This window comes from Spermophilus citellus (genome assembly GCF_964194105.1).
Source record: "Spermophilus citellus genome assembly, chromosome: 1".
NCBI classification, from domain to species: domain Eukaryota; kingdom Metazoa; phylum Chordata; class Mammalia; order Rodentia; family Sciuridae; genus Spermophilus; species Spermophilus citellus.
The window spans coordinates 36,564,535-36,585,559 of NC_138182.1; the positions used below are offsets into that span (position 1 = coordinate 36,564,535).

The following is a 21,025-nucleotide window of genomic DNA, read 5'->3' on the forward strand; positions in this document are numbered from 1 at the left end:
GACCAAACTTCTGAAACGGAAATGAGGAAAAACACTCCATTCACAATATCCTCAAAAAAAATAAAATACTTGGGAATCAACCTAACAAAAGAGGTGAAAGATTTATACAATGAAAACTACAGAACCCTAAAGAGAGAAGTAGAAGAAGATCTTAGAAGATGGAAAAATATACCCTGTTCATGGATAGGCAGAACTAACATCATCAAAATGGCGATACTACCAAAAGTTCTCTATAGGTTTAATGCAATGCCAATCAAAATCCCAATGGCATTTCTTATAGAAATAGATAAAGCAATCATGAAATTCATATGGAAAAATAAAAGACCCAGAATAGCAAAAGCAATTCTAAGCAGGAAGTGTGAATCAGGCGGTATAGTGATACCAGATTTCAAACTATATTACAGAGCAATAGTGACAAAAACAGCATGGTACTGGTACCAAAACAGGCGGGTGGACCAATGGTATAGAATAGAGGACACAGAGACTAATCCACAAAGTTACAACTATTTTATATTTGATAAAGGGGCTAAAAGCATGCAATGGAGGAAGGATAGCATCTTCAACAAATGGTGTTGGGAAAACTGGAAATCCATATGCAACAAAATGAAACTGAATCCCTTTCTCTCGCCATGCACAAAAGTTAACTCAAAATGGATCAAGGAGCTTGATATCAAATCAGAGACTCTGCGTCTGATAGAAGAAAAAGTTGGCTCCGATCTACATATTGTGGGGTCGGGCTCCAAATTCCTTAATAGGACACCCATAGCACAAGAGTTAATAACAAGAATCAACAAATGGGACTTACTTAAACTAAAAAGTTTTTTCTCAGCAAGAGAAACAATAAGAGAGGTAAATAGGGAGCCTACATCCTGGGAACAAATTTTTACTCCTAACAGGGTCATTCTTAATGACCTAACTAAAGTCAGCCTTATCATTCCGTGCTACTCCAAGACCAGCAGGGCCACTCTCAGTAAGAAGTGTTCTTAGACAGCCTATAGAGCAGAAGTCAGGCAGGCTGACAATTTTAACGAGTCTTACCTGGTGGTGTGTCTGTCCTTGTGGGCAGAATGTAAATGCTGGGCAACACCTGTTTCCTTTGGCTTTCTGCTCTCAGACAAGCCTGTGGCAACTCTTAGCCATGGTGTCAGGAGAACAGGGTCAGGGAATCAAGGTGCTACCAAATGGGCAGGGTGGAGAGCCAGGGACATTTGGGGTGCGGATGCTTGTCATGCCTGATGTGCTACAGAGCTAGAGCTGATCCTCCATTGGCTTTTTCTTTATGGAAAAAAAAACATTTTTTTCTACTTTTCTCTATATATTAAATGCTCAGTAGCTGCTGAATGGCACTTCATCTGAACAGGCATGAATTTAAGCAAACAGAACATGGGACTCGCTTCTAATCAGAGCCTCCTTCCTCAGTGCCCAGGAGCTAGTCCATGTTAGCTCATTTGGCAGTAGATCTTCTCATGGGTTGTCCATTCAAGTTTTAACTAAACATCTTCCATAGAAATAGTGTGCAGCAAGTGGAAGTGAGAATGGAAACCTAAGTCTGGAGAATTTATTTTTCTTTCTATTTGTTTAATTTGTGATTCAATATTTGGGTACAGTGTGTACCATTTCAGATCTGTACTCCAGACAAAAATATAATAACTTGAAATACTGTGTTAAAGAAATTTGAGTGTTCTGTCATTAAATTATTTACCTAATGTGAGTTGATGATGTTTCATTAAGTACTTTATGTCTATGCTGAGAATCAACAGTTAGGATTGTTAAGGAGTTACGTATAGTAATGTTACGTATAGTAATATTTCCAGGTGATGGTTTTATTGTAGCAGGCAAAGTAATTTACTGTAGGATAGTTGACAAAAACATGGAGCCTGAACTGGCTGCAGTTACGGCCCTCTAGAATTCATTCTCTCCCTTTTGCAGCCTCCATTTTAAAAAAGTTAAATTTCTTGCTATTAAGTTTTGGATAATTCTATTCCAAGTTAGTAAAATCTACTTAAGAAAACCAGTCTCATTCTGATACATTTCTTAGGTTCTTTGAAGAATGATTCACTTTGAGTCCTAAGAAAGTGGTACCCCAAGAGAAAACCAGAATTGTGTGGCAATGCATAACTGCCAAAAATTTTGATGAGTCCTGGAGGATTAAGTTATAGTTCAAACAGCAAGGTTCTTAAAATTTTGTTTTCTTCCCTCATTGCCAGTATTAGAGAAAGGCTTCACCGAATTAGCTCCCCCTAACCTGCCTCCCCACCACCCCTTTGCCTAAATCTACCAACAATCTGTTTTCTGAATTATTGCTGCTGGAATTTAAAATGAAATATTATGCAACCTATTCTGCCATAAGCATGCTTCTGTAACTCAAATTACAGGGAATGATGTCAGCAATAACATGCAAGGAACTTGAAAACATGCTTTGTGGTCTTTTCCTTCACAAGAAGCCAGATTAGGAGGAGAAATGGAAAAGGTCTATAGTTGGACTACAGCATTGGCTATTGGAAACCTTGTTTTGGGACACTTAGAGGAGAAACATGGCAGCCAGGCCAACCAGCAGCTTTGCAGCCTTTTGGCTTGTCCAAGTTGCATTCTTTTGTGCCTGCTATAGAGTTCAGAGCTTTATTCCCATCCGTGTCACTTTGGCATTCACAGCCCTTCCTTTTTTTTTTTTGCGTTGGGGGGGGTGTTATTGGGGATTGAACTCTGGGGCACTTGACCACTGAGCCATATCCCCAGCCCTATTATATTTTATTTAGAAACAGGGTCTCACTGAGTTGCTTAGAGACTCGCCATTGCTGCGGCTGGCTTTGAACTTGCGATCTCCTGCCTCAGCCTCCTGAGCCACTGGGATTACAGGCGTGTGCCACTGCGTCCAGTTTCATAGCCCTTCTTGTTATATTTCCATGAAAAAAAGAAAAAAAAACCCACTATCATAGATTCCACACTTCTGAGTTGCTGCCCTAGGTAATCCAACTGGTTCGTGTGCTTATTACAACAAAGTTGTTTAGTTGCAGTGGACTGCTCCAAACCCCAACTCTTCTATTTTCACAAACTTTTTTACTGTGTGCTTTTTTAGAGTCTTTCAAGAATGAGTTATATAGCCATGCCCTACATAATGACATGTCAGTGAGGGACCACATATTCATTGGTGGTCCCATAAGACATTGCTTAGTGACACTGTGGGGGTTGGCTTAGTTTATGCAAGCACACTATAATGTTGCACAGTGCTGGAATTGCCAAATGATGCTGTCCTTAGAACATTCCTTGTTAAGCCATGCATGATTCTACTGTGTTTTAGCAGAGACACTGGCTTTATTAACTGCTACCTTTTTATTTCCTGATGAATTCAACATGGTCTAGATTGTTGAGAACCTTGCCAATAAAAAAAAATTCAAATAAGGGTAATTTCGATAAAGTCAAAATAGGACTCTTTCAAAGACAATCATAGCCTCAGGATACAGTGCAAAGGAAGGTGCTTAGCGTAAAATAACAGCCTCAAAGAGAGAATGATCCCTGTGGACATAGGTCTAACCAGTGTGTGTAGCTAAAAGGTAATTTTCCTTCACAGAGTCCCCCCAGCTTGGTGAAGTTGGTTGTGAGCAGAGGTGGTAGGTTTTAAAATAAATCTAGATTACTCAATATTTCTTTTGACTTCGCTTATGATGTTACTCAAAGCAGAAGTTACTGAGGGCTTTTTATCCTTTGTGTTTACCAAGGCCCTCTCACTCTCCGTGTGTGTGTGTGTGTGTGTGTGTGTGTGTGTGTGTGTGTGTGTAATTAAAGGGAGCCTGTCCCATAAGCTACCTGTGCAGGGCTTGGAACAAGGAAGAGAATTGTGTTTGAGGTGAGGGGCTGGTGCTTGAAACATCTCTGAGTTCAAAACTCTTGTTGTCAACTTTTTTTTTTTATGTTTATAGATAGTTTGTGAATCAAATAGAGGCATAAAATAGGAATAGTTTTCTAATAAATATGAAATCGTAAATGTAAAATCAGAGAACAAATAATTGTCCAAAAATGTATAAGTATGTGGATACTGGTGGGATCAATTTTAAAGAGCTCAGTTATTCTAATGTGAAGGGTCTGTTATTTCAAAGTTCCTCAAAATAATACCTAATGTTCCTGTGTACTGTGTCCTGAATTCATCTAAGTACAAGATAGAAACTTGCAAGTATATTCCTTCAAAAAAGAAATCACCATTGACATTTTACCTGTATTTAATAGATTTCTTAGGAACATGTATATACATATCTGTATATATACACATACACATACCAGCAAGGACATAGGTTTAGAAGAAAAAATACACAAAAATGTATTAGAGATTGGAAAGAAGATGATTCAGTCTGATACCAGATATAGCATTAATTTTGGGTTGTTTCATCAAAATACACTTCTACTGCAAAATCTGGACGGTAAATTTTCCATGTTTTTGGTTTATGGGGATTGTCCAATTGATTTCTTGTTAGAGTAAGCCTAAGGATAGAATAAAAATCATTACATTTTATTTTAGGGCTAACAGAAAAGCATGCAGTTAGTAGGGTACTCTTGTTGGCACTTTAGAAAAGACTTGCCATGTTTCGAACCTCCACCCTTTTTTGTGTATGTTGGTTGGCTCCTTCCACCTCCCTGTTAAGGGACCAAATACCTTAATCTTCAGTAACAATATGTTACTGATTCTTTTAACATTGTCTCTCATGGAATTAATGACATCTAAGTTTAATAAAATATCTTAATTTCTGTAAGTGACATAAATCAGGCAGATACTAGATATGTAACAAAATCCAGTAATAAAATACTGTCTCTTAAATGATGAAGTTGGTATTTTTGGCTAAAGAATAGTTTTATAGCTATTTAAAAAAAAACAACAACAAAACTTTACCAGGCAGTATATAAAAACAAATGTGATAGCTATCTTTAGAAACTTATAATAAAGTGAGAATAAAAGTGATTTAATGTGTTAATTCTTTAATAATATAAATTTGGCAGTCTGAAGGAAAACTGTATCTTTTAGCAAGAACTACTTTTGAGGAACAACCGGAAATGAGATTAAAATCAACTCTCTCTATTGGAGGGACTTTACTCATGTTAGGAGTCAAAGTTCATTGTTGGCATACACCCAGGAAAAATATTTGTTAAAATATTCCTTCAGGGGGCTGGGGTTGTAGCTCAGCAGTAGAGCGCCCACCTAGCATGTGAGAGGCCCTGGGTTCGGTCCTCGGCACCACATAAAAATAAATAAATAGAATAAAAGCATTGTAAGCATTGTGTCCAACTACACCTAAAAAATATTTTAAAAAATATTCCTTCAGATCCAAAGTCCACTCTCTCAAGATCTAAATGTGTGTATCACAAGTGCATAGACCACACATTCCATTTACTCTTGTCTTATTAGACTTGAGGCATTATTATATCCAGTTCAGATTTGAAGAAAGAGTAGGATTGGATAAAAGGACAATTCATATCACCTACAATCACAACCACTTCTCCAATTATAACCTGAATGAGTTTAGTAGTTATTTTTCCTTTTGTATTGGATAATTTGGTATTACCTAAAATCTTATGTTTTGTTTTTTTTTTTTTAAATCACCACAGGAAATACTGCTTAAAATGGAGAACTTCTAGACTCAGGAGTGAGTTTCCAGATGTGGTACAAATTTCATTGGAATAATAATCTTCAAATTCAATTAATAAATTTAAAAAACTGTTTCCCAATTTAGATATTAGAAGCTCATGTTTAAATGAGAGACTATTAGGTCAGCAGGTATAGCCACTTGCCTAGCATGGATAGGGTCTTGTGTTCAATTCCCAGCAAAAAAAAAAAAAAAAGGGGGGGGGGGAAGAGACTTATTTTAACTATCTTCCATAATACTTAACGGTGTTTTATAACTTCTCTAGACAGAAATTGCCAATCAGATTTTAAACTAGCTCCCTTGATTACTTATTTATTTTGAGTACTGGGGATTAAACCCAGGGGTTCTTTACCCCAGTTCTTTTCAATTTTTATTTTGAGATAGGGTTTTGCTAAATTGCTGAGGCTGGCCTCGAACTTGGACTCCTCTTGCCTCAGCTTCCCAAGTCACTGAAATTACAGGTGTGCATCATCAATTGGCTTACTTAATTACACTTTACCATAGAATTTGTGGTCAGCCATTATCACTGAGTGCCTGCTATGTTCAGTGTACTGGATGCACATTAACCTTCACAGGAGGAGTCCATAACCACACTCAAGATCCAAGTGTAACACATTTTAACTTGGAATCATGTAGCACAAAATTTAAGGCTAATGCAACTGTGAATCTCAAGAACAGCTGTATTTTTTAAGTAACCACATTCAAATGAACAAGGCAACAAAGAATTCTGACTTGAATGATTCAAGAATTTTTTGGAATCTGTAAATTAAATTTAAAACAGTGGCAAACACTTGCCATTACACCTTATACAAGACATTGAAACTTAAGTTGTTTTGACTGGATTACATTATATTCCTACCTGTTATTTTTTATAAAAGATGTGTGAAACCAGAAAAAAAAACAACAGTTGTCATAGTATTTAGGAAGATCCTAAAAAGACATAGTTAAAGAAAAGAAAGTTATTTTCATAATAAAATTAATACCCCAAACTAATGTTTCTGAAGGGATTAAAATTCGTTCCTTTATATGTTTATTAAATAAAGTAGCAATTAAGTATACAGCACTCTACAATCTAAGACAATACACTTAAGATATAAAGAAGGAGGCTTAAAAGAATGCTGTTGCTTTCTCTGTTTCTATCAAACATTTTGAGGAATGTATTTTTTAAGTGTTGAAAATGTATTATCTTTATTTTGTTGGTATTTTGAATGAAAACATAAGGGTCCAAAATAGTGCAGTGAAATAAAATAGGTAAATTGAACTTCATTAAAATTTAAAACCTTTATGCATTAAAGGGCTCCATCAGCAGGGTGAAAACATAAGCCACAGAATGAAAGGAATATTTTCAAATCACATATCTGATGAAGGTCTCAAATCCAGAATATATAACTAATTATGAAATCAACAAAAAAGATAATCCAGAAAATATATCCAAACAGCCAGCTAGTGCATTAACTGATTCTTAGTCACAATGTCAATAAGGTAACACTTCACACCACTAATATCACTGATTAAAAAAAAAAAGCAAAAATAGAAAAAATAGAGTATTGGTGAGGATGCAGATAATTGGAGTCCCTCATATATTCCTGGTGGGAATGTAAAATGCTGCAAGCCACTGTGGAAAACAGTTCGACAGTTCCTCAATAAGTTAAATGAAGAATTACTATATAATAGCAATTCCCTTCTAGAAAATGTATTTTTGATAGATACTTACACATTTACACACTGGTCTTTTAAACTGGATTAGATGGTGCTAAACAGAATCTACCAAGGACCATGCCTATTTATATGCAAACATGTCATAATGAATTCTTAAAATATTTTGCCTTGGCATCATTTTAAATGTCAGACTTTCTCATATGAGAAGCCGGGCTCCATTATTATTGACAGTTTCCAGTTCTCTGCTTACTCCCAGTTCAATGTAATCAATTCAGATATCTGTCTTACATAGCTACTTCCTGGTGACCTCCTTCCTATGGGACAGCTAGACACAATGCACTTAACTTGCCCCACTGACCCCCATACTCCAGGGGACCTGTGCAGATATGCCACAGAGATTACTTCTCAGTCACAGTGTGTGACTTCTTGGACCTTATACTTGTTTCCTTTAAGCCCACTCCAATTAGATCTCCCTGTGGAAAAACTACAAGGAAAAACTATATACTCTGGACCCCAATAAAGTCTTTGATCCTGAGGTCTCTTTTTCTCTCTATTGCTCCTCTCTGCTGGTTGAGCAAACATGTCCTTGGCTCCCACTGTAAGGTGTGCTTCACTCTTCTCTCTGGGATCTGTAAGTAATAAAAAACTGCTTCTGTTACTTCATGTATTTTGTTGTGTGGACTTCTCTGTTTTACTTGACCAACACAACTGAATCTAACCCTCTCCTCAGGGCTGTCTTAGGGAGTGGCCAATAATCTGGACATGTCAGACATGAATCCCGGGGGTGCTTGCCAATATAGACAAGTTTCCTGGGAGAGGGACCCTTGTCACCAGACACTCAAGCATAAGGATGTCCCAGGATAAAGAAATATTCTGTGAAAAACCCAATGTAAACATCCAAAACCACTTAACATGGAGCCTCATTAAAAGAAGGCTAGAATTTATAGCCAGTCTTCAGAGAGAGAGAAACCTCAAGACCAAATTAGAGAAAAATACAATACATATTCATTTAAAGAAGGAACAGCTACACTGAATAATTAACCACCAATACTGATGATAATAAAATATTTTTAAAAAGTGCTTTCATGTCATGGCTTTTAATAATCACAAAAGCTGGATATTACTCAGGCCCCCAGGCCAGTGAGCTTTACATTACTGTTTCTGCTCAGCGACTGCTATTTGAACAAGAACTCAAGAGTGGCCCCATTAATCAAGGGGCAACCTTCAGAACAGGAAATATCCAGGTTATTTGCTTCAACACATTTACCATTTTAATATTTAATAGATTCTCTTCCAACAGGGAAAAAAAGAGATAAAAAAGAGCACAGGGAATAAATTCTAAATCTACCAACATAGTTACTTATTGGAAGTTATATTTGATGATTTGATAGTAAAATGAAACTAGCAAGGTATAGAAATTTGTTATGCACAGAATAATACTCAGATATAATATAATAATAATAATCAGATATAATATTATATACTCATGATATTCAGAGTAATGGCAATGGAAAGCATTATCATTTTTCATAAATATTAGATTAATGCATACTGCTTATATCATGAATCAATTCAGAGGAAGGTAGAGTCTCCCTCACTTTAAGATATTTTGTACATTATTGACAGCAATGCATTTCAAAAAAATAAAACAAAAATATGATCACTGTTTAGCAGTAAAACATACCTTTAGGACTTTTTTACCATCTTGATTTTTGTACTTTTTCTTATTTTAAAATTAATATATATAAATTGTATAGAATTTAGAAAAAAAGAATGAGCAAGAAAACCTTTAAGTTACATGTTCTTCTTTTACAAATTTTTGTTGTAGATTTGATTTGTTGTTTTTCTCCCCTACCGTGGCCGTTGATCGATATCAATTCCCCTGTTGGGAATTGTAGCAGAGGAAATTCCAAATGAAAAATCACTCAAAAGACCAGAAAATAACAATGGCAGAGATTGTTTCTTGATTACTCACTGTGGAGAAAAACTGTACTTTCACATCATCATAGAGAACTGGACTGTTGATTATAATAAATATTACTCTGTCTGATTCAATGTCATGAAATATCTGTGAATAAACACATGAAATTCAGAACCATGAACCCAGTTGATGATGAGATAAGTATAACAATGAAGTTTGTTTTCACTTACCCAGACTTCCTAAACTTATCAAGTACTCTTGGTCTCATAGCCCAGTCATTTCATGTATAAGTAAATGCTAATCATCATTTCTGTGAAGCTGCTATATACTACTGAGCTATCCCTACCTGTTTGAGAGTTAAAATGAGGCACTGTTGAGAGCAAAGTATTTGATTTTCTACTAGAGTTTAACCAAGTATAAACATGACTGTTTAAAGTATATCATCTGATTTTCATATATTGAGACCTCTTCTAAGAATGTACTATGAAGCCAAATTTTAAAGCTGGCATTGTTATTCAAAAAACAGTGCACAGCAGATGTTTTATGAAAGATCTTGTCCATTGCTGGCTGATGGATGGAGTGACCAGAGATAGATCAAGTTTCTGGGAAGCTTTGAAACTATATTAAGTATTTCTTCATTAGTGATTTTTTCATCATATAATAATGTCATCCACATTAAGAATGGTCTATATTAGTCCCTTTGAAAAATACAGAAGGCACAGATTCTGTCCCTTCAAGGAGTTGTATATATAAGGAACAATACTAGAACGATAAATAATTGAGTGTCAAGCTGTATATGAAGATTGCGTGTTCTGTTCAGCATTGTGGAGACAGGGGTATGAACAGGAGATATTGAATGAGAGAGCTTCACCAAGGAGGTAGAACTTGAGTTGGGCATGGAAAGATGGGGATAAAAGAATAGTCTGAACATGGGGGGAAAGACCAGCAAAAATATGAAGTAGAAATTAGAGTCATCTTCCAAGAGCCAGAGGGGATGACCCATGCTACTCAAATGGAGTCTATAGGTCAAGTTATTGATACAAATAAGCTTAGGTATGTTAGGGATATCATATCTTGAGCACTCATGAGCCAGGGAAATAAGAGTATAGTTGTAGAAAACTAGTGCGTCATTTCCTGTGTGACAAAAGGTGACCTGATGGGCTGGGGATGTGGCTCAAGCGGTAGCGTGCTCTCCTGGCATGCATGCAGCCCGGATCCGATCCTCAGCACCACATACAAACAAAGATGTTGTGTCCGCCGAAAACTAAAAAATAAATATTAAAAAAATTCTCTCTCTCTCTCTTTTAAAAAAAAAAGGTGACCTGATAATTATCATCTATGCCATTTATTTAGTAATTCTAATTTTCACAACACTTAGATGTGATCTTTATTTCACAGATAGAAATGTTTAGTCAAATATGTTGCCTGGCATGACCATAGACATACTGTGTGTTTTCTTCTCTACCTACAGCTTTTTGAAATAAGATCAGTATTTCTGGATACATATTATAAAACTCCACACACTGTATTGCATAAGGAGAAAGGGCATGAAGGCTACTGTAGAAACCTTGGAAGTGGCAGTGGGAACATAAAGGAAGAGAAAGTAATGAGAATTTTCAAAGATAGAATCTGCAGGAATTGGTGATTAATTGGATTTGGGGGGCCAAGGCAAATAAAGAATCAAAGACAATATCAAATTGTATGACATGAGAGGAAGTATATTGTGGCATTTGCAGAAACAGTGAAAAAGCTCATTTGATAAATCATGATTGATCAATGTGTATAAATTGTTAGGATAGAGATTGCCCTTGTTGTCTTTCTTGTATCTACTACACAGAAGGTGCTCAAATATCTGCTCAAAGAACAAATGATATTTTAAAGAAGAGGAATGGATGAGTAAAACCAAGAAAAGAGTATTTGCAAATAAAGTAGAGACCAAAAGAACAAAGGATTGATGAAAGAGTTGATTTTTGAAAGATAAACAAAATTGACAAACCCTTAACTAAAGTAACCAAAAGAAAGAGTAAGAATGCTGAAGTAAGTAAAATTAGAGGGGAAAAGGTGATGTTACAACACTGAATCCAGAGGGTCATTAAGCAATATTTTGAAAAGCTAAATGCCAACAAATTGGAAAATCTAGATGAATGGACAAATTTCTGGACACATATGGCCTACCAAAATTGAATCAAAGGATATAAGTAGATCAATAATAAGCAGTGAGTTTGAGTAGGAATAAAAATCTCCAAACAACAAAAAGCTCAGGACTGGACAGATCTACTGCTGAATTTCACCAGACTTTTAAAGAAGAACTAATACCAATATTCCTCAAAATATTCCATAAAATAGGAAGGTAAGGATCCCTTTCAAACCCATTATATGCAACCAGTAAGTATTACCCTGCTACCAAAACATGAGAAGGGCACAATACAACAACAAAAAGGAAACTATAAACCAGTATCCCTGATAATGCAAAATCTTCAATAAAATATTTGCAAATTGAATTTAACAGCACATTAATAAGGTCATATACTATGATCAAACTTATTTCATTTTTGGGTTGCAAGATTGGTTCAAATATGCAAATCAATAAATATTAAACAGCACATAAATAGAGTCAGGGATAAAAAAATCACATGACCATCTTAACAGATGCAGAGAAAACCTTCAATAAAATTCAACAGCCCTTCATTAAGAAAGCCCTGAATAAGATAGCAATAGAAGGACCATACCTCAAAATATGACAAACCAATAGACAACATTATACTATATAGAGAAGAACTGAAAACACTTCCTCTAACATGAGGAACAAGAAAAGGGTATATACTATCACTGCTCTTATTCAATGTAGTACTTGAAATTTTATCAAGAGCAATTAGGAAAGAGAAAGAAATAAAAGGGATACAAACAGGAAAGGAGGAAGTTAACATCACTACTCTTTACATATGATATGATTCTATACTTGGAATACTCCACTAAAAGGTTCTTAGAACTAATAAACAATCCAGCAAAGTAATAGGAGACAAAATCAACATTAAAAAATCAGTAGCTTTTCTATACACCAATAATGAACTTGTTGAGAAAGAAATCAAGAAAACAATCCCATGTATAATAGCCTCAAAGGAAAAAAAAAGAAGAAGAAAACCCTAGAAATAAACCTAACCAAATGGGAAAAGCCCTCTACAATGAAAATTATAAAACATTGAAGAAAGAAATTGAAGAAGACATTAGAAGATGAAAAGACATCCTATGTTCATGGATTGGAAGAATTAATATTGTTAAAACGACCACACTGCCAAAATCATCTACAAATTCAATGCAATCCCCATCAAAATTCCAATGACAGAAAAAGAAAAAAAAGACATTCTTCACAGAACTGGAAAAAATACAACAACACTAAAATTCATTTGGAAGTTCAAAAGACTGTGAATGGACAAAACAATCTTGAGCAAAAAGAACAATGCTGGAAGCATCACAATATCTGATCTCAAAATATAGAGCCACTGTATGGCATGGTATTGACATAAAAAAGACATAGACCGATGTAATAGAATAAGGAACTCAGAAATAAAGCCATGCCTCTACAGCCATCTGATTCTCAACAAAGATGTTAAAAACATAAGTTGAAGAAAAGACAGACTCTTCAACAAATGGTGCTTGGAAAACTGAATATCCACTTATCAGATAACCAAAAAACTTCCTTGATTCTATTAATTCCTAGGTTTTTTTTGTTGTTATTCTTTACTTTAAGAACAGAAGATTGAAACTAGACCCCTATCTTATCCTGTATAAAAATCAACTAAAAATAGACCAAAGACCTTAACATAAGACCTGAAACTTTGAAACTACTAAAGGAAAAGCATAGGGGAAACACTTTGAGAGATTGGTATAGACAATGATTTCCTGAATAGGATTATAATATCTCAGGAAACAAAGGGAAGAATTGAAAAATTAGATTGCATCAACATAAGAAACTTCTGCATGGCCAGGAAACAATCAGCAGAGTGAAGAAACAACCTATATAGTGGGAGAAAGTATTTAGTAGCTTTTCACCTGACAGAAGATTAGTACCAGAATACATAAAGAACTCAAAAAACTTAAAAGGTCAAGTAATTCAACTTTAAAAATGGGCAAATGAGGTTGATACTTCTCAAAAGAAGTACAAATGGCCAATAAATATATGAAAAGTACTCATAATCTTTAGCTATCACTGAAATGCAAATCCAAACTACATTGAAATTCCATCTCACTTCAGAGTGGTTATTATGAAAAATACAAAAAATTAATGCTGGTGAGGATAGGAAGAAAAAGGAACACACAGATTGTTAGTAGAGCTGAACACACATACAGCTACTATGGAAATCAGTATGGAGGTTCCTCAAAAAACTAAAAAGAGACCTGGCTATATACTCCTGAGTATATATCAGAAGGAAATAAAGTCAGCATACAAAGAGATACCTGCATACCCATGTTTACCAAATCACTATACACAATAGCCAAGCTATGGAATCTACCTACGTGCCTATCAACAGATGAATGGATAAAGAAAATGTGGTATATATACACAATGGAGTATTATTCAGTAATAAAGAAGAATGAACTCATGTTATAAGCAGGAAAATGAACGGAACTAGAGGATATCATTTAAGTGAAATAAGCCAGACAGAAAAACAAGTATCAAGTATCACATGTTTTCTTTCATATGTGAAAACTAGAAAAGAAAAAAAAAAAGGTGACCTGAAAATAGAAGAGTGACTATTAGAAAAGGAAACCAGAGGGGGAAGGGGAAGAGGGAAAGGGAAGAGAGAGTTGAAGAGAGGGCGGACATGATAAAAATATCATATATGCATATGTGGAAATGTCACAATGAAACTCACCAATTTTTACAATTAATATACATTAATAATTATTATAAAAAATAGAGTATTTGCAAAGAACAGAAAGCTAAGGATTAGGCCTAGGTGAATACCCCCAGTGAGGGGAGGACAAAAAAAGTTTTTTTTAAAGTAGGGTTGGAAAGGGTAATAATGTTGGTAAAAGAACTTGAAACAAGAACCTAGGAGGGGATTCTAAAAGTTTATGTTCTTAGATCCACAAATGAAACTTTCTTATTGTTTCAGAAAATGTCTATAATCTTAAACATTTCTTTTACATTTTAGCTTAACCTTGCCTCTCAGCCCCCATTGCTTTGGGTAAAGAAGTTTCTGTGTACTCCATATACTCTTGTATACTCTCAGGATGCCACCCCATAGAACGTGTGAGTTAGAATTACTGGGGACATTGCTAATTTCTGGGCCCCTTCCAGATTTCCTGAATCATACTTTGGAGGTACAATCTAAAAAAATGTGCCTCTTTACAAGCTCCCAGTCATACTAAATTTTGAGAATCAGTTCTATACAATAAAAGATAAAATTACCAAGAAGATAAGATGGCAAAAGCTGACCAGATAGATGAATTCAAATCTTGACAGATTTCTGGGAGTATGCTTAGCATTCATGGAAAAGTAAAAGCAAAACAACTCTCTGAACTGGCTAAAATTCTGGAAAATGCTCTGAAAAAGTACACTTATTTCTAATTTGCATCCAAACCAAGCACCAGGTTAGGTGGTAACCAGAAAGCAACAGGGCATCTCTCTGTGATGAGTGATGATTTGGGCAGGTCAACAGGCTGATTTGACATTGAGCTTTAAAATAAACACCAGAATTTTTGGATCATTGCTTTCTCTTACCCTACAGTTACTGGAACTAGAAGAAAAGACAGTCTTCCGATGCATTACTATATGTATTTTTAGATCAGTTCCATTGCCTTTTCCAACACCTGAATAAAAGTAAAAAGATATGCTGGTTAGAGCAAAGAGTAATGTCGTGCCAATTAACTTTATGGATTAAAAAGAGAAAAGTTTTCCAAGCTACCATAATAGTGATATTGGATCATTTGGTCTTGCATGAATTTTGTTTTGAAAAACAAGTATTCAAGTTCAATTCTGTCTCCTAAAGCAGAATTTATTAAGTTTGGAGAAAAAGAGGAAAAAAATATGTGTAGTTCAGCTTCTAAGAATTAGAATCCCATTGCTTACCTTTCTGTAAAAAAAGAATTAGGGAAGGTGATTTGCAACCCTTTTTGCTAATGCATTGCTTTCTTCAGACTTCTAATCATAATGTTTTTAAATAATAAATGTCTGCATTCCTGTTGCTCTATTTTAAGTCCATTTCCTACAACAAACTCTACGAAAATATGGGAGATTTATATGCAAACATTCCTGTGAAGTTTAGTACATATTTACAGATAAATGATCTTTTAAAAAAATATTTTATTTTTTAGGTGTAGATAGACACAACACAATACCCATTATTTTTATGTGGTGCTGAGGATCGAACCCAGGCCCTGCTCATTCTAGGGGAACGCTCTATTGCTGAGCCACAATCTCAGCCCCTACAGATAAATAATCTTATTTCCCTCTTTTTTGGTTCAAATGACCCACTTCCTTCAGCATTTCCTTAAAGACTTGGTTTCTGAAGCCTCCAATTGATTTTTTCCCCTTCCTTTCATCCTACATATTTCACTTTGACAAACAATCTAATAGTCATATATTAATCATTCTCAATTACTCAATTCATATTCTGTTTTGTTTAAGTGTGTCATTAACACCATGTTATCAATGTGTCCTTAGAAATCATGTTTTTTTCAGTCAGTTCCCTCTGTCCCATTCTTATTGCAGACTTTCTACTGATGTCTATAAGAAATCAGTAAAATGTATAACTAAACTAAGTCAAATGCTTATCACATGAGAAGTAAAGAACATTGATTTGAGCCCTTAAATTCCCATACATTAAAAACTCATGCAAATGTATCTGCATAACTTAAAAATAAAAATTAAAAAATAACATGAAGTGATAGGTCTCCATCTCACCCACTCTTCACCTATGTAGTTCCTCAGTCCCAAATATATAATCACTCCTATTAATTTCTTATTCGTTTGCATGTATAATCAAATATGAATATATATTCCTCAGAATTTTATGTATTTGTAATTATACAAATATTAATGTATTATCCCCCCTTTGCCAGAATACTGCCATGTACCTTGAATTTTTTTAAACGCTTGTCAAAATTTGGATTTAAGTCATAAAATAAATGAGAAACCAATAAAATGTTACATACAGTTGGCTCAAAATACTACACATTAATCAATATGATGTACTGAATATACAAATAGATGTATTCCACTTGATACAACTAATTTGCATTTGCATGGAAAAATTATTTTTGTATTATTATCAATTTTACACAGTTTAAAAGAGCTATAAAATAGCTTAAAGACAATGAAAAGTAGAGATAATTCTAGAAGCGTGCTCTGGACAAAAGATTACTCATTTCAGAGTTTTTCACATATCTTTTCCTTACACAAAGATTATTTTTATTCTAAAATAGACTAATCTCGTTAGGTTTAAACTCAGTATTTACACGAGTCCAGGAAGAATTTTGCTCTGCCATATAGGCCTCCATAGGTCTGTTCTACAAATAAAACCCATACAATACTGACCAGTTAAGGTCATAATCTTGAGCTTCTATCTGGAAGTCTCCATGAGGAATCTCAAGTTTGACTTTAAAGTTCTCCATTTCATCTTGGCCCATTGAACCCACTAGACTTCACCTTCAGTGCTTATAGATTTGGATTAGTTCCTCTGTTCTCCAGATCTGTACCTTATAGCTTTAAATAAACAGTGTCTCTATGGGGTTAAATAAAATTCAAAACATTATTAAGAGAGAAGTCCCAGTCTTATAATATCAGACTAAGGCAGTAAATAAAATTTGAGAATTTATTAAAAATATTTTTAAGCTTAAATTTTTGAGAAATGATTCTCATTGTTTACATTGGAGAAATCATTAAAATTTCATAGACTAAATGTCTCTTGCCTGTGTGGAACAGTTTAGTACTCCTAGGGTTTGTATAGATACTGTTATTCCCATTGATAACAGAGAGGATATTAAGGCAGATTATACAATCAGGTATTACACAGGCTGTCATGACCCTTTGTAGTTCGAGCTAAATTTTCTCAGGAAGAAATGGCTCCCACAGCAGAATGTGTTGCCCCTCATGCTGCAGAAAAAAATTAGTCTTCATCTTTTTGGTGGGTCCCACTGAATGTGGAAAGGAAGGGGAGTGAGGCACTGCTGTCCCAATCTTTACTACCTGTTGGATAAGCCTGGAATCTCTACTTGTGTGATGTCTGATTCCAGTTGGGGTTTTGAGTTAGGTCTGTCTTAGGCTTCACTACAGCTCTGTCCCTCACAGGTGCCATGAAGCAGTCATGGTGGACTTGGCAGTCTAAAAGTCTTTTCCCAACCAGTTGCTCATTCATGTACCCAGGCAGTCTCCTGTTAGGACAGGCTGGGTTTCAAGAGAGCTTGCAGTGTGCTTATTTGGAATATAAATCAAAAATTTCCATAGGAACATTGAGTTTGCTTTCAAAAGCCAGAAACCTATGTATTTGTTTGTGGTAATCCATCCAAATTCCTGGGGGAAGTAAAACTGTAAATAATTTGAAAAAAAAAAACATTTTATATTTTAATGAACAATATCTCTGCAGTTTTTATTTATATGTCAAAGACTTCTTTCATTTCTGATAAATTGGACAAAATGTCAAATAAAGTATTATTAGATCTTGTTTTGTGATTCCTCAGAAGGCCAGACTACAGCCTAGGCTGTATCGGTGGATGCTAGGACCCTGCCAGCACTTGGTACCTGCCTATGGTCTTTGATCTGGCTGGTTTAAGAGTTTTGCTTGAAAGTTTCAGAAGCATTGCCCCCTTGCCGCCTCCCTGGCAGTGGAGTGGTAAGATTCCATCCCCTGTTTTTCCACCTCCCCTGAAAGTGAACTGTGCAGGGGAAGCACAGGAGGGGGTGAAGAAAGAGTTGTGGGTTTGAGCCCATTCCTCTCCCTGCTTCCTGTCATTTTTTACATCCCAGAGATGGATAATCTAAACAATTTTCCCAACTTCCCTGGGTAATGGTGGTTTTCAGCCATAGCTTCTCTCTCCTTGCATTCCAGAAGCAGTCAAGTAGTTGGTTCTTGGGAAGTTGGTAAGGATTGTTCTTCCTGGTAATACTTGGTAGCAGATAGGGGGTTAGAAGACACTCTCTCCACTTTCTCCCAATCCTTTTCATTTTCATCTAGCTTCATGTAGAAGGGAGCCAAGTGCTTCCCCTTAGGAAGCTTTTCTAAACACTCACCCCATCTCTGTGTACTCTAACACTGTGGTCTGCTCTTTATATTCTTATTTCTTTCCTCTGTCAACCACGCAGGGACTCCTTAAAGGCAGGGAACACTAGCACAGGACCTGGCCCCAAACAGGCACTCAATAGTTATATGACAATAAATAAATAAATATTTACTGATCAGGTATTTAAGACATCTTTATGGAGATGCTGGGGGTGAGGGTTATAGGAAGAGGAGAGAGGAGAAAGAGAGAGACTCCGGTGATGAGAAAAAATGGTCTCTAAAAGGAGTAGGTGATAAAATGATATGGGGACACCTCTGCCAAGATGAAACTGAAACAGAGGTGGGTATGGGAAAGAAGTAGTCTTGAGTGCTCACAGGACCTTCTTCCCTCCACCAAAGGATCTGCCTTGAAAAGTCTACTCTGGGTTGAGGCCAAGGGAGCAAAAAGGACAGGAGAGAAGATAAGGGAAGTGAAGGGAAGAGATAGAGCCCTCTCTCTCCAAACTGGGGATAGGAAAGGGAAGAAGAGGGACATCTAAGAGTTGTCAATGTGACTACTCACTGCCTGTCAAAATGGACAATTCCAGGGGGAGGAGTTCATGTGTGAAGAAGTGTAAAAATACAGTGATGGGTTAGAATAATCTGTGTATATAACTATGTTCCCAAGTAGTGGGAACACTGGCCTCCTACCCAACCCGTCAATTATAAATAAAGCACTTACCATGAATTGAATAAATGATGAATTTTTTTATAATGAAATTTTGTCTTAGAGGTAGATCCCACTTGTAGTCACTTTTCACTTTTTCAAAATACCTCACATATCTACTCTGCAAAGCAACAGAAGCCTCAATTACATGAGAATTAAAGAGCTACAGTCAGAATTCCTAACTAATCAAAACCTCTCTCTTTTGAAAAGGGCCTATTAAGGGTAGTAGGAAATTAAGGAAACACAGTATGTCATCACATAACTAGGTATTTTTATGCTAGGGTCTTACAACTAAGTATCTATGATGGAATTCAGTGCTGTGAAGAAGTGATATAAAAGGAGCCAGTTCTTGTTCTCAGGCTGCTTATGACTGAAAGGGTAACTAATCAATGAACCATCTAGAATATTATTAATATGGGGGTAGAAGCTTAGTTTATGACTGAGTTAGAGGAAGGTTTGTGGTTTGGTGGAGAGTAATTTCCCAGTTATGGGAGAACAATATACAAAAAGTCCTCAGAGGAAAACATCCCTATATCAGCAGTAAATCAGATGTCATTCATCTCTGTCCCTGCTAGGTAGTTTCTTCACTTTCCATTTTTCAAATTCTGTTTTTGCAAGGAAACTTTGGAATTCTCTCAGTCTCATTTTTCCCCTATGGCAAGTTGCTCATGGATCTTTCTTCAAGGATTTGAATTCTGGGATGAATCAACTGGGATGTGCTAATAAAATTAAGTGCCATACTTCCTGTATGGTTTGGATCTGGAATGTTCCCCAAGAGTTCATGTGTTGAAGACTTGGTCCTCAGTGCAGCAATGCTCAGATATGGAGCTTTTGGGAAGTGATTGGATGATAAGGGCTTTGACTTAATCAGTGGATTAATCCACTGATAGCTGAACAGATTATTGGGAGGTATGGAAACTATAGGCAGGTAAGGCAAGGTTGGAGGAGGTATGTCCCTGGGGGAGAGCCCTTCGGGACTATATCTTGTCCCTGGCTCTTCTTCCTCTCTCTGCTTCCCAGCTTCCATGAACTGAACAGGTTTCCTCTGCCATGCCCATTTGCCATGATGTTCTGCTTCACCTCAGGCTCAGAGACGTGGAGGCAGTCAACCATGAACTAATATCTTTGAAACTGTGAGACAAAACAATTTCTTCCTCCAAGTTGTTTGTATCAGGTATTTTGGTCACAGAAATGAAAAGTTGGCTAGCATACTTCTCATTAGAAGGGAAGTCAGGGGAATGGTTCCCACAAGTTAACTTGGGAGTGAATGCAGTGCATTCACTAGAATGGCCCACAGTGCAGGGGCAGAATGTGGTGGTGTTTAAGAATTACTTCCCAACAGAGGTGTCTTTGCCCGGGGCCTTGACAACAAACTTCCCAAACATTCACCTGAGTCCTTACATTGCTATCAGAGTGTATGCCAGTTTGGAAGTAATATTAGGGAAACTGCATGAGTGCAGAAGGGGAAAGTGAGATGTATAGGGACTGAGTTGTTGAAGGAGACACATCTAAGATTCCCTAAGTTCCTGCCACCAGATTCTCCATCTTCCACTAAAGGCTTTAACCCACCAGGTTCTTCAAGATATTGCTGCTCTCACACTGCTACAGAAATTAATACAACCAACACATAGTAAGAACTCAGTACAAAGAAGATATCAGGAAAGTGGTGAGACACTTTGGGAAGTGTAGGGTAGGAAGACTGGCAAGACACAGTCTTACTTTTAAAGGGGATACAAAAGTCACCACTTTTTTTTTCAGTGTGGGGATTGAACCCAGGGTCTTGCACATGCCAGACAAGTGCTCTACCACTAAGCTAAACCCCAGTACAAGGCTGGGTATATAGCTCAGGAAAACAAAACCCACAAAAGACTATAACTGAAAAAGCAAA

The 21,025-nt window shown here is 36.2% G+C and overlaps 1 protein-coding gene across 1 annotated transcript in view; it reads right to left on the minus strand.

Annotated features, from left to right (window-relative positions):
• Positions 1-1,841: 1,841 nt before the first annotated feature.
• The window catches only part of LOC308652045 (phosphatidylinositol 3,4,5-trisphosphate 3-phosphatase TPTE2-like), a gene marked incomplete at its 5' end in the record, with an annotated part of 62,595 nt that continues 43,411 nt past the window's right edge, over positions 1,842-21,025 (minus strand). Inside the window, 5 exons of the mRNA XM_081299737.1 lie at positions 1,842-4,473; positions 6,490-6,560; positions 9,265-9,357; positions 14,936-15,024; positions 19,153-19,258. Of these exons, the coding sequence (XP_081155863.1) occupies positions 4,362-4,473; positions 6,490-6,560; positions 9,265-9,357; positions 14,936-15,024; positions 19,153-19,258 (471 nt within the window). The 3' untranslated portion in view covers positions 1,842-4,361. The remainder of the gene's footprint in view (positions 4,474-6,489; positions 6,561-9,264; positions 9,358-14,935; positions 15,025-19,152; positions 19,259-21,025) is intronic.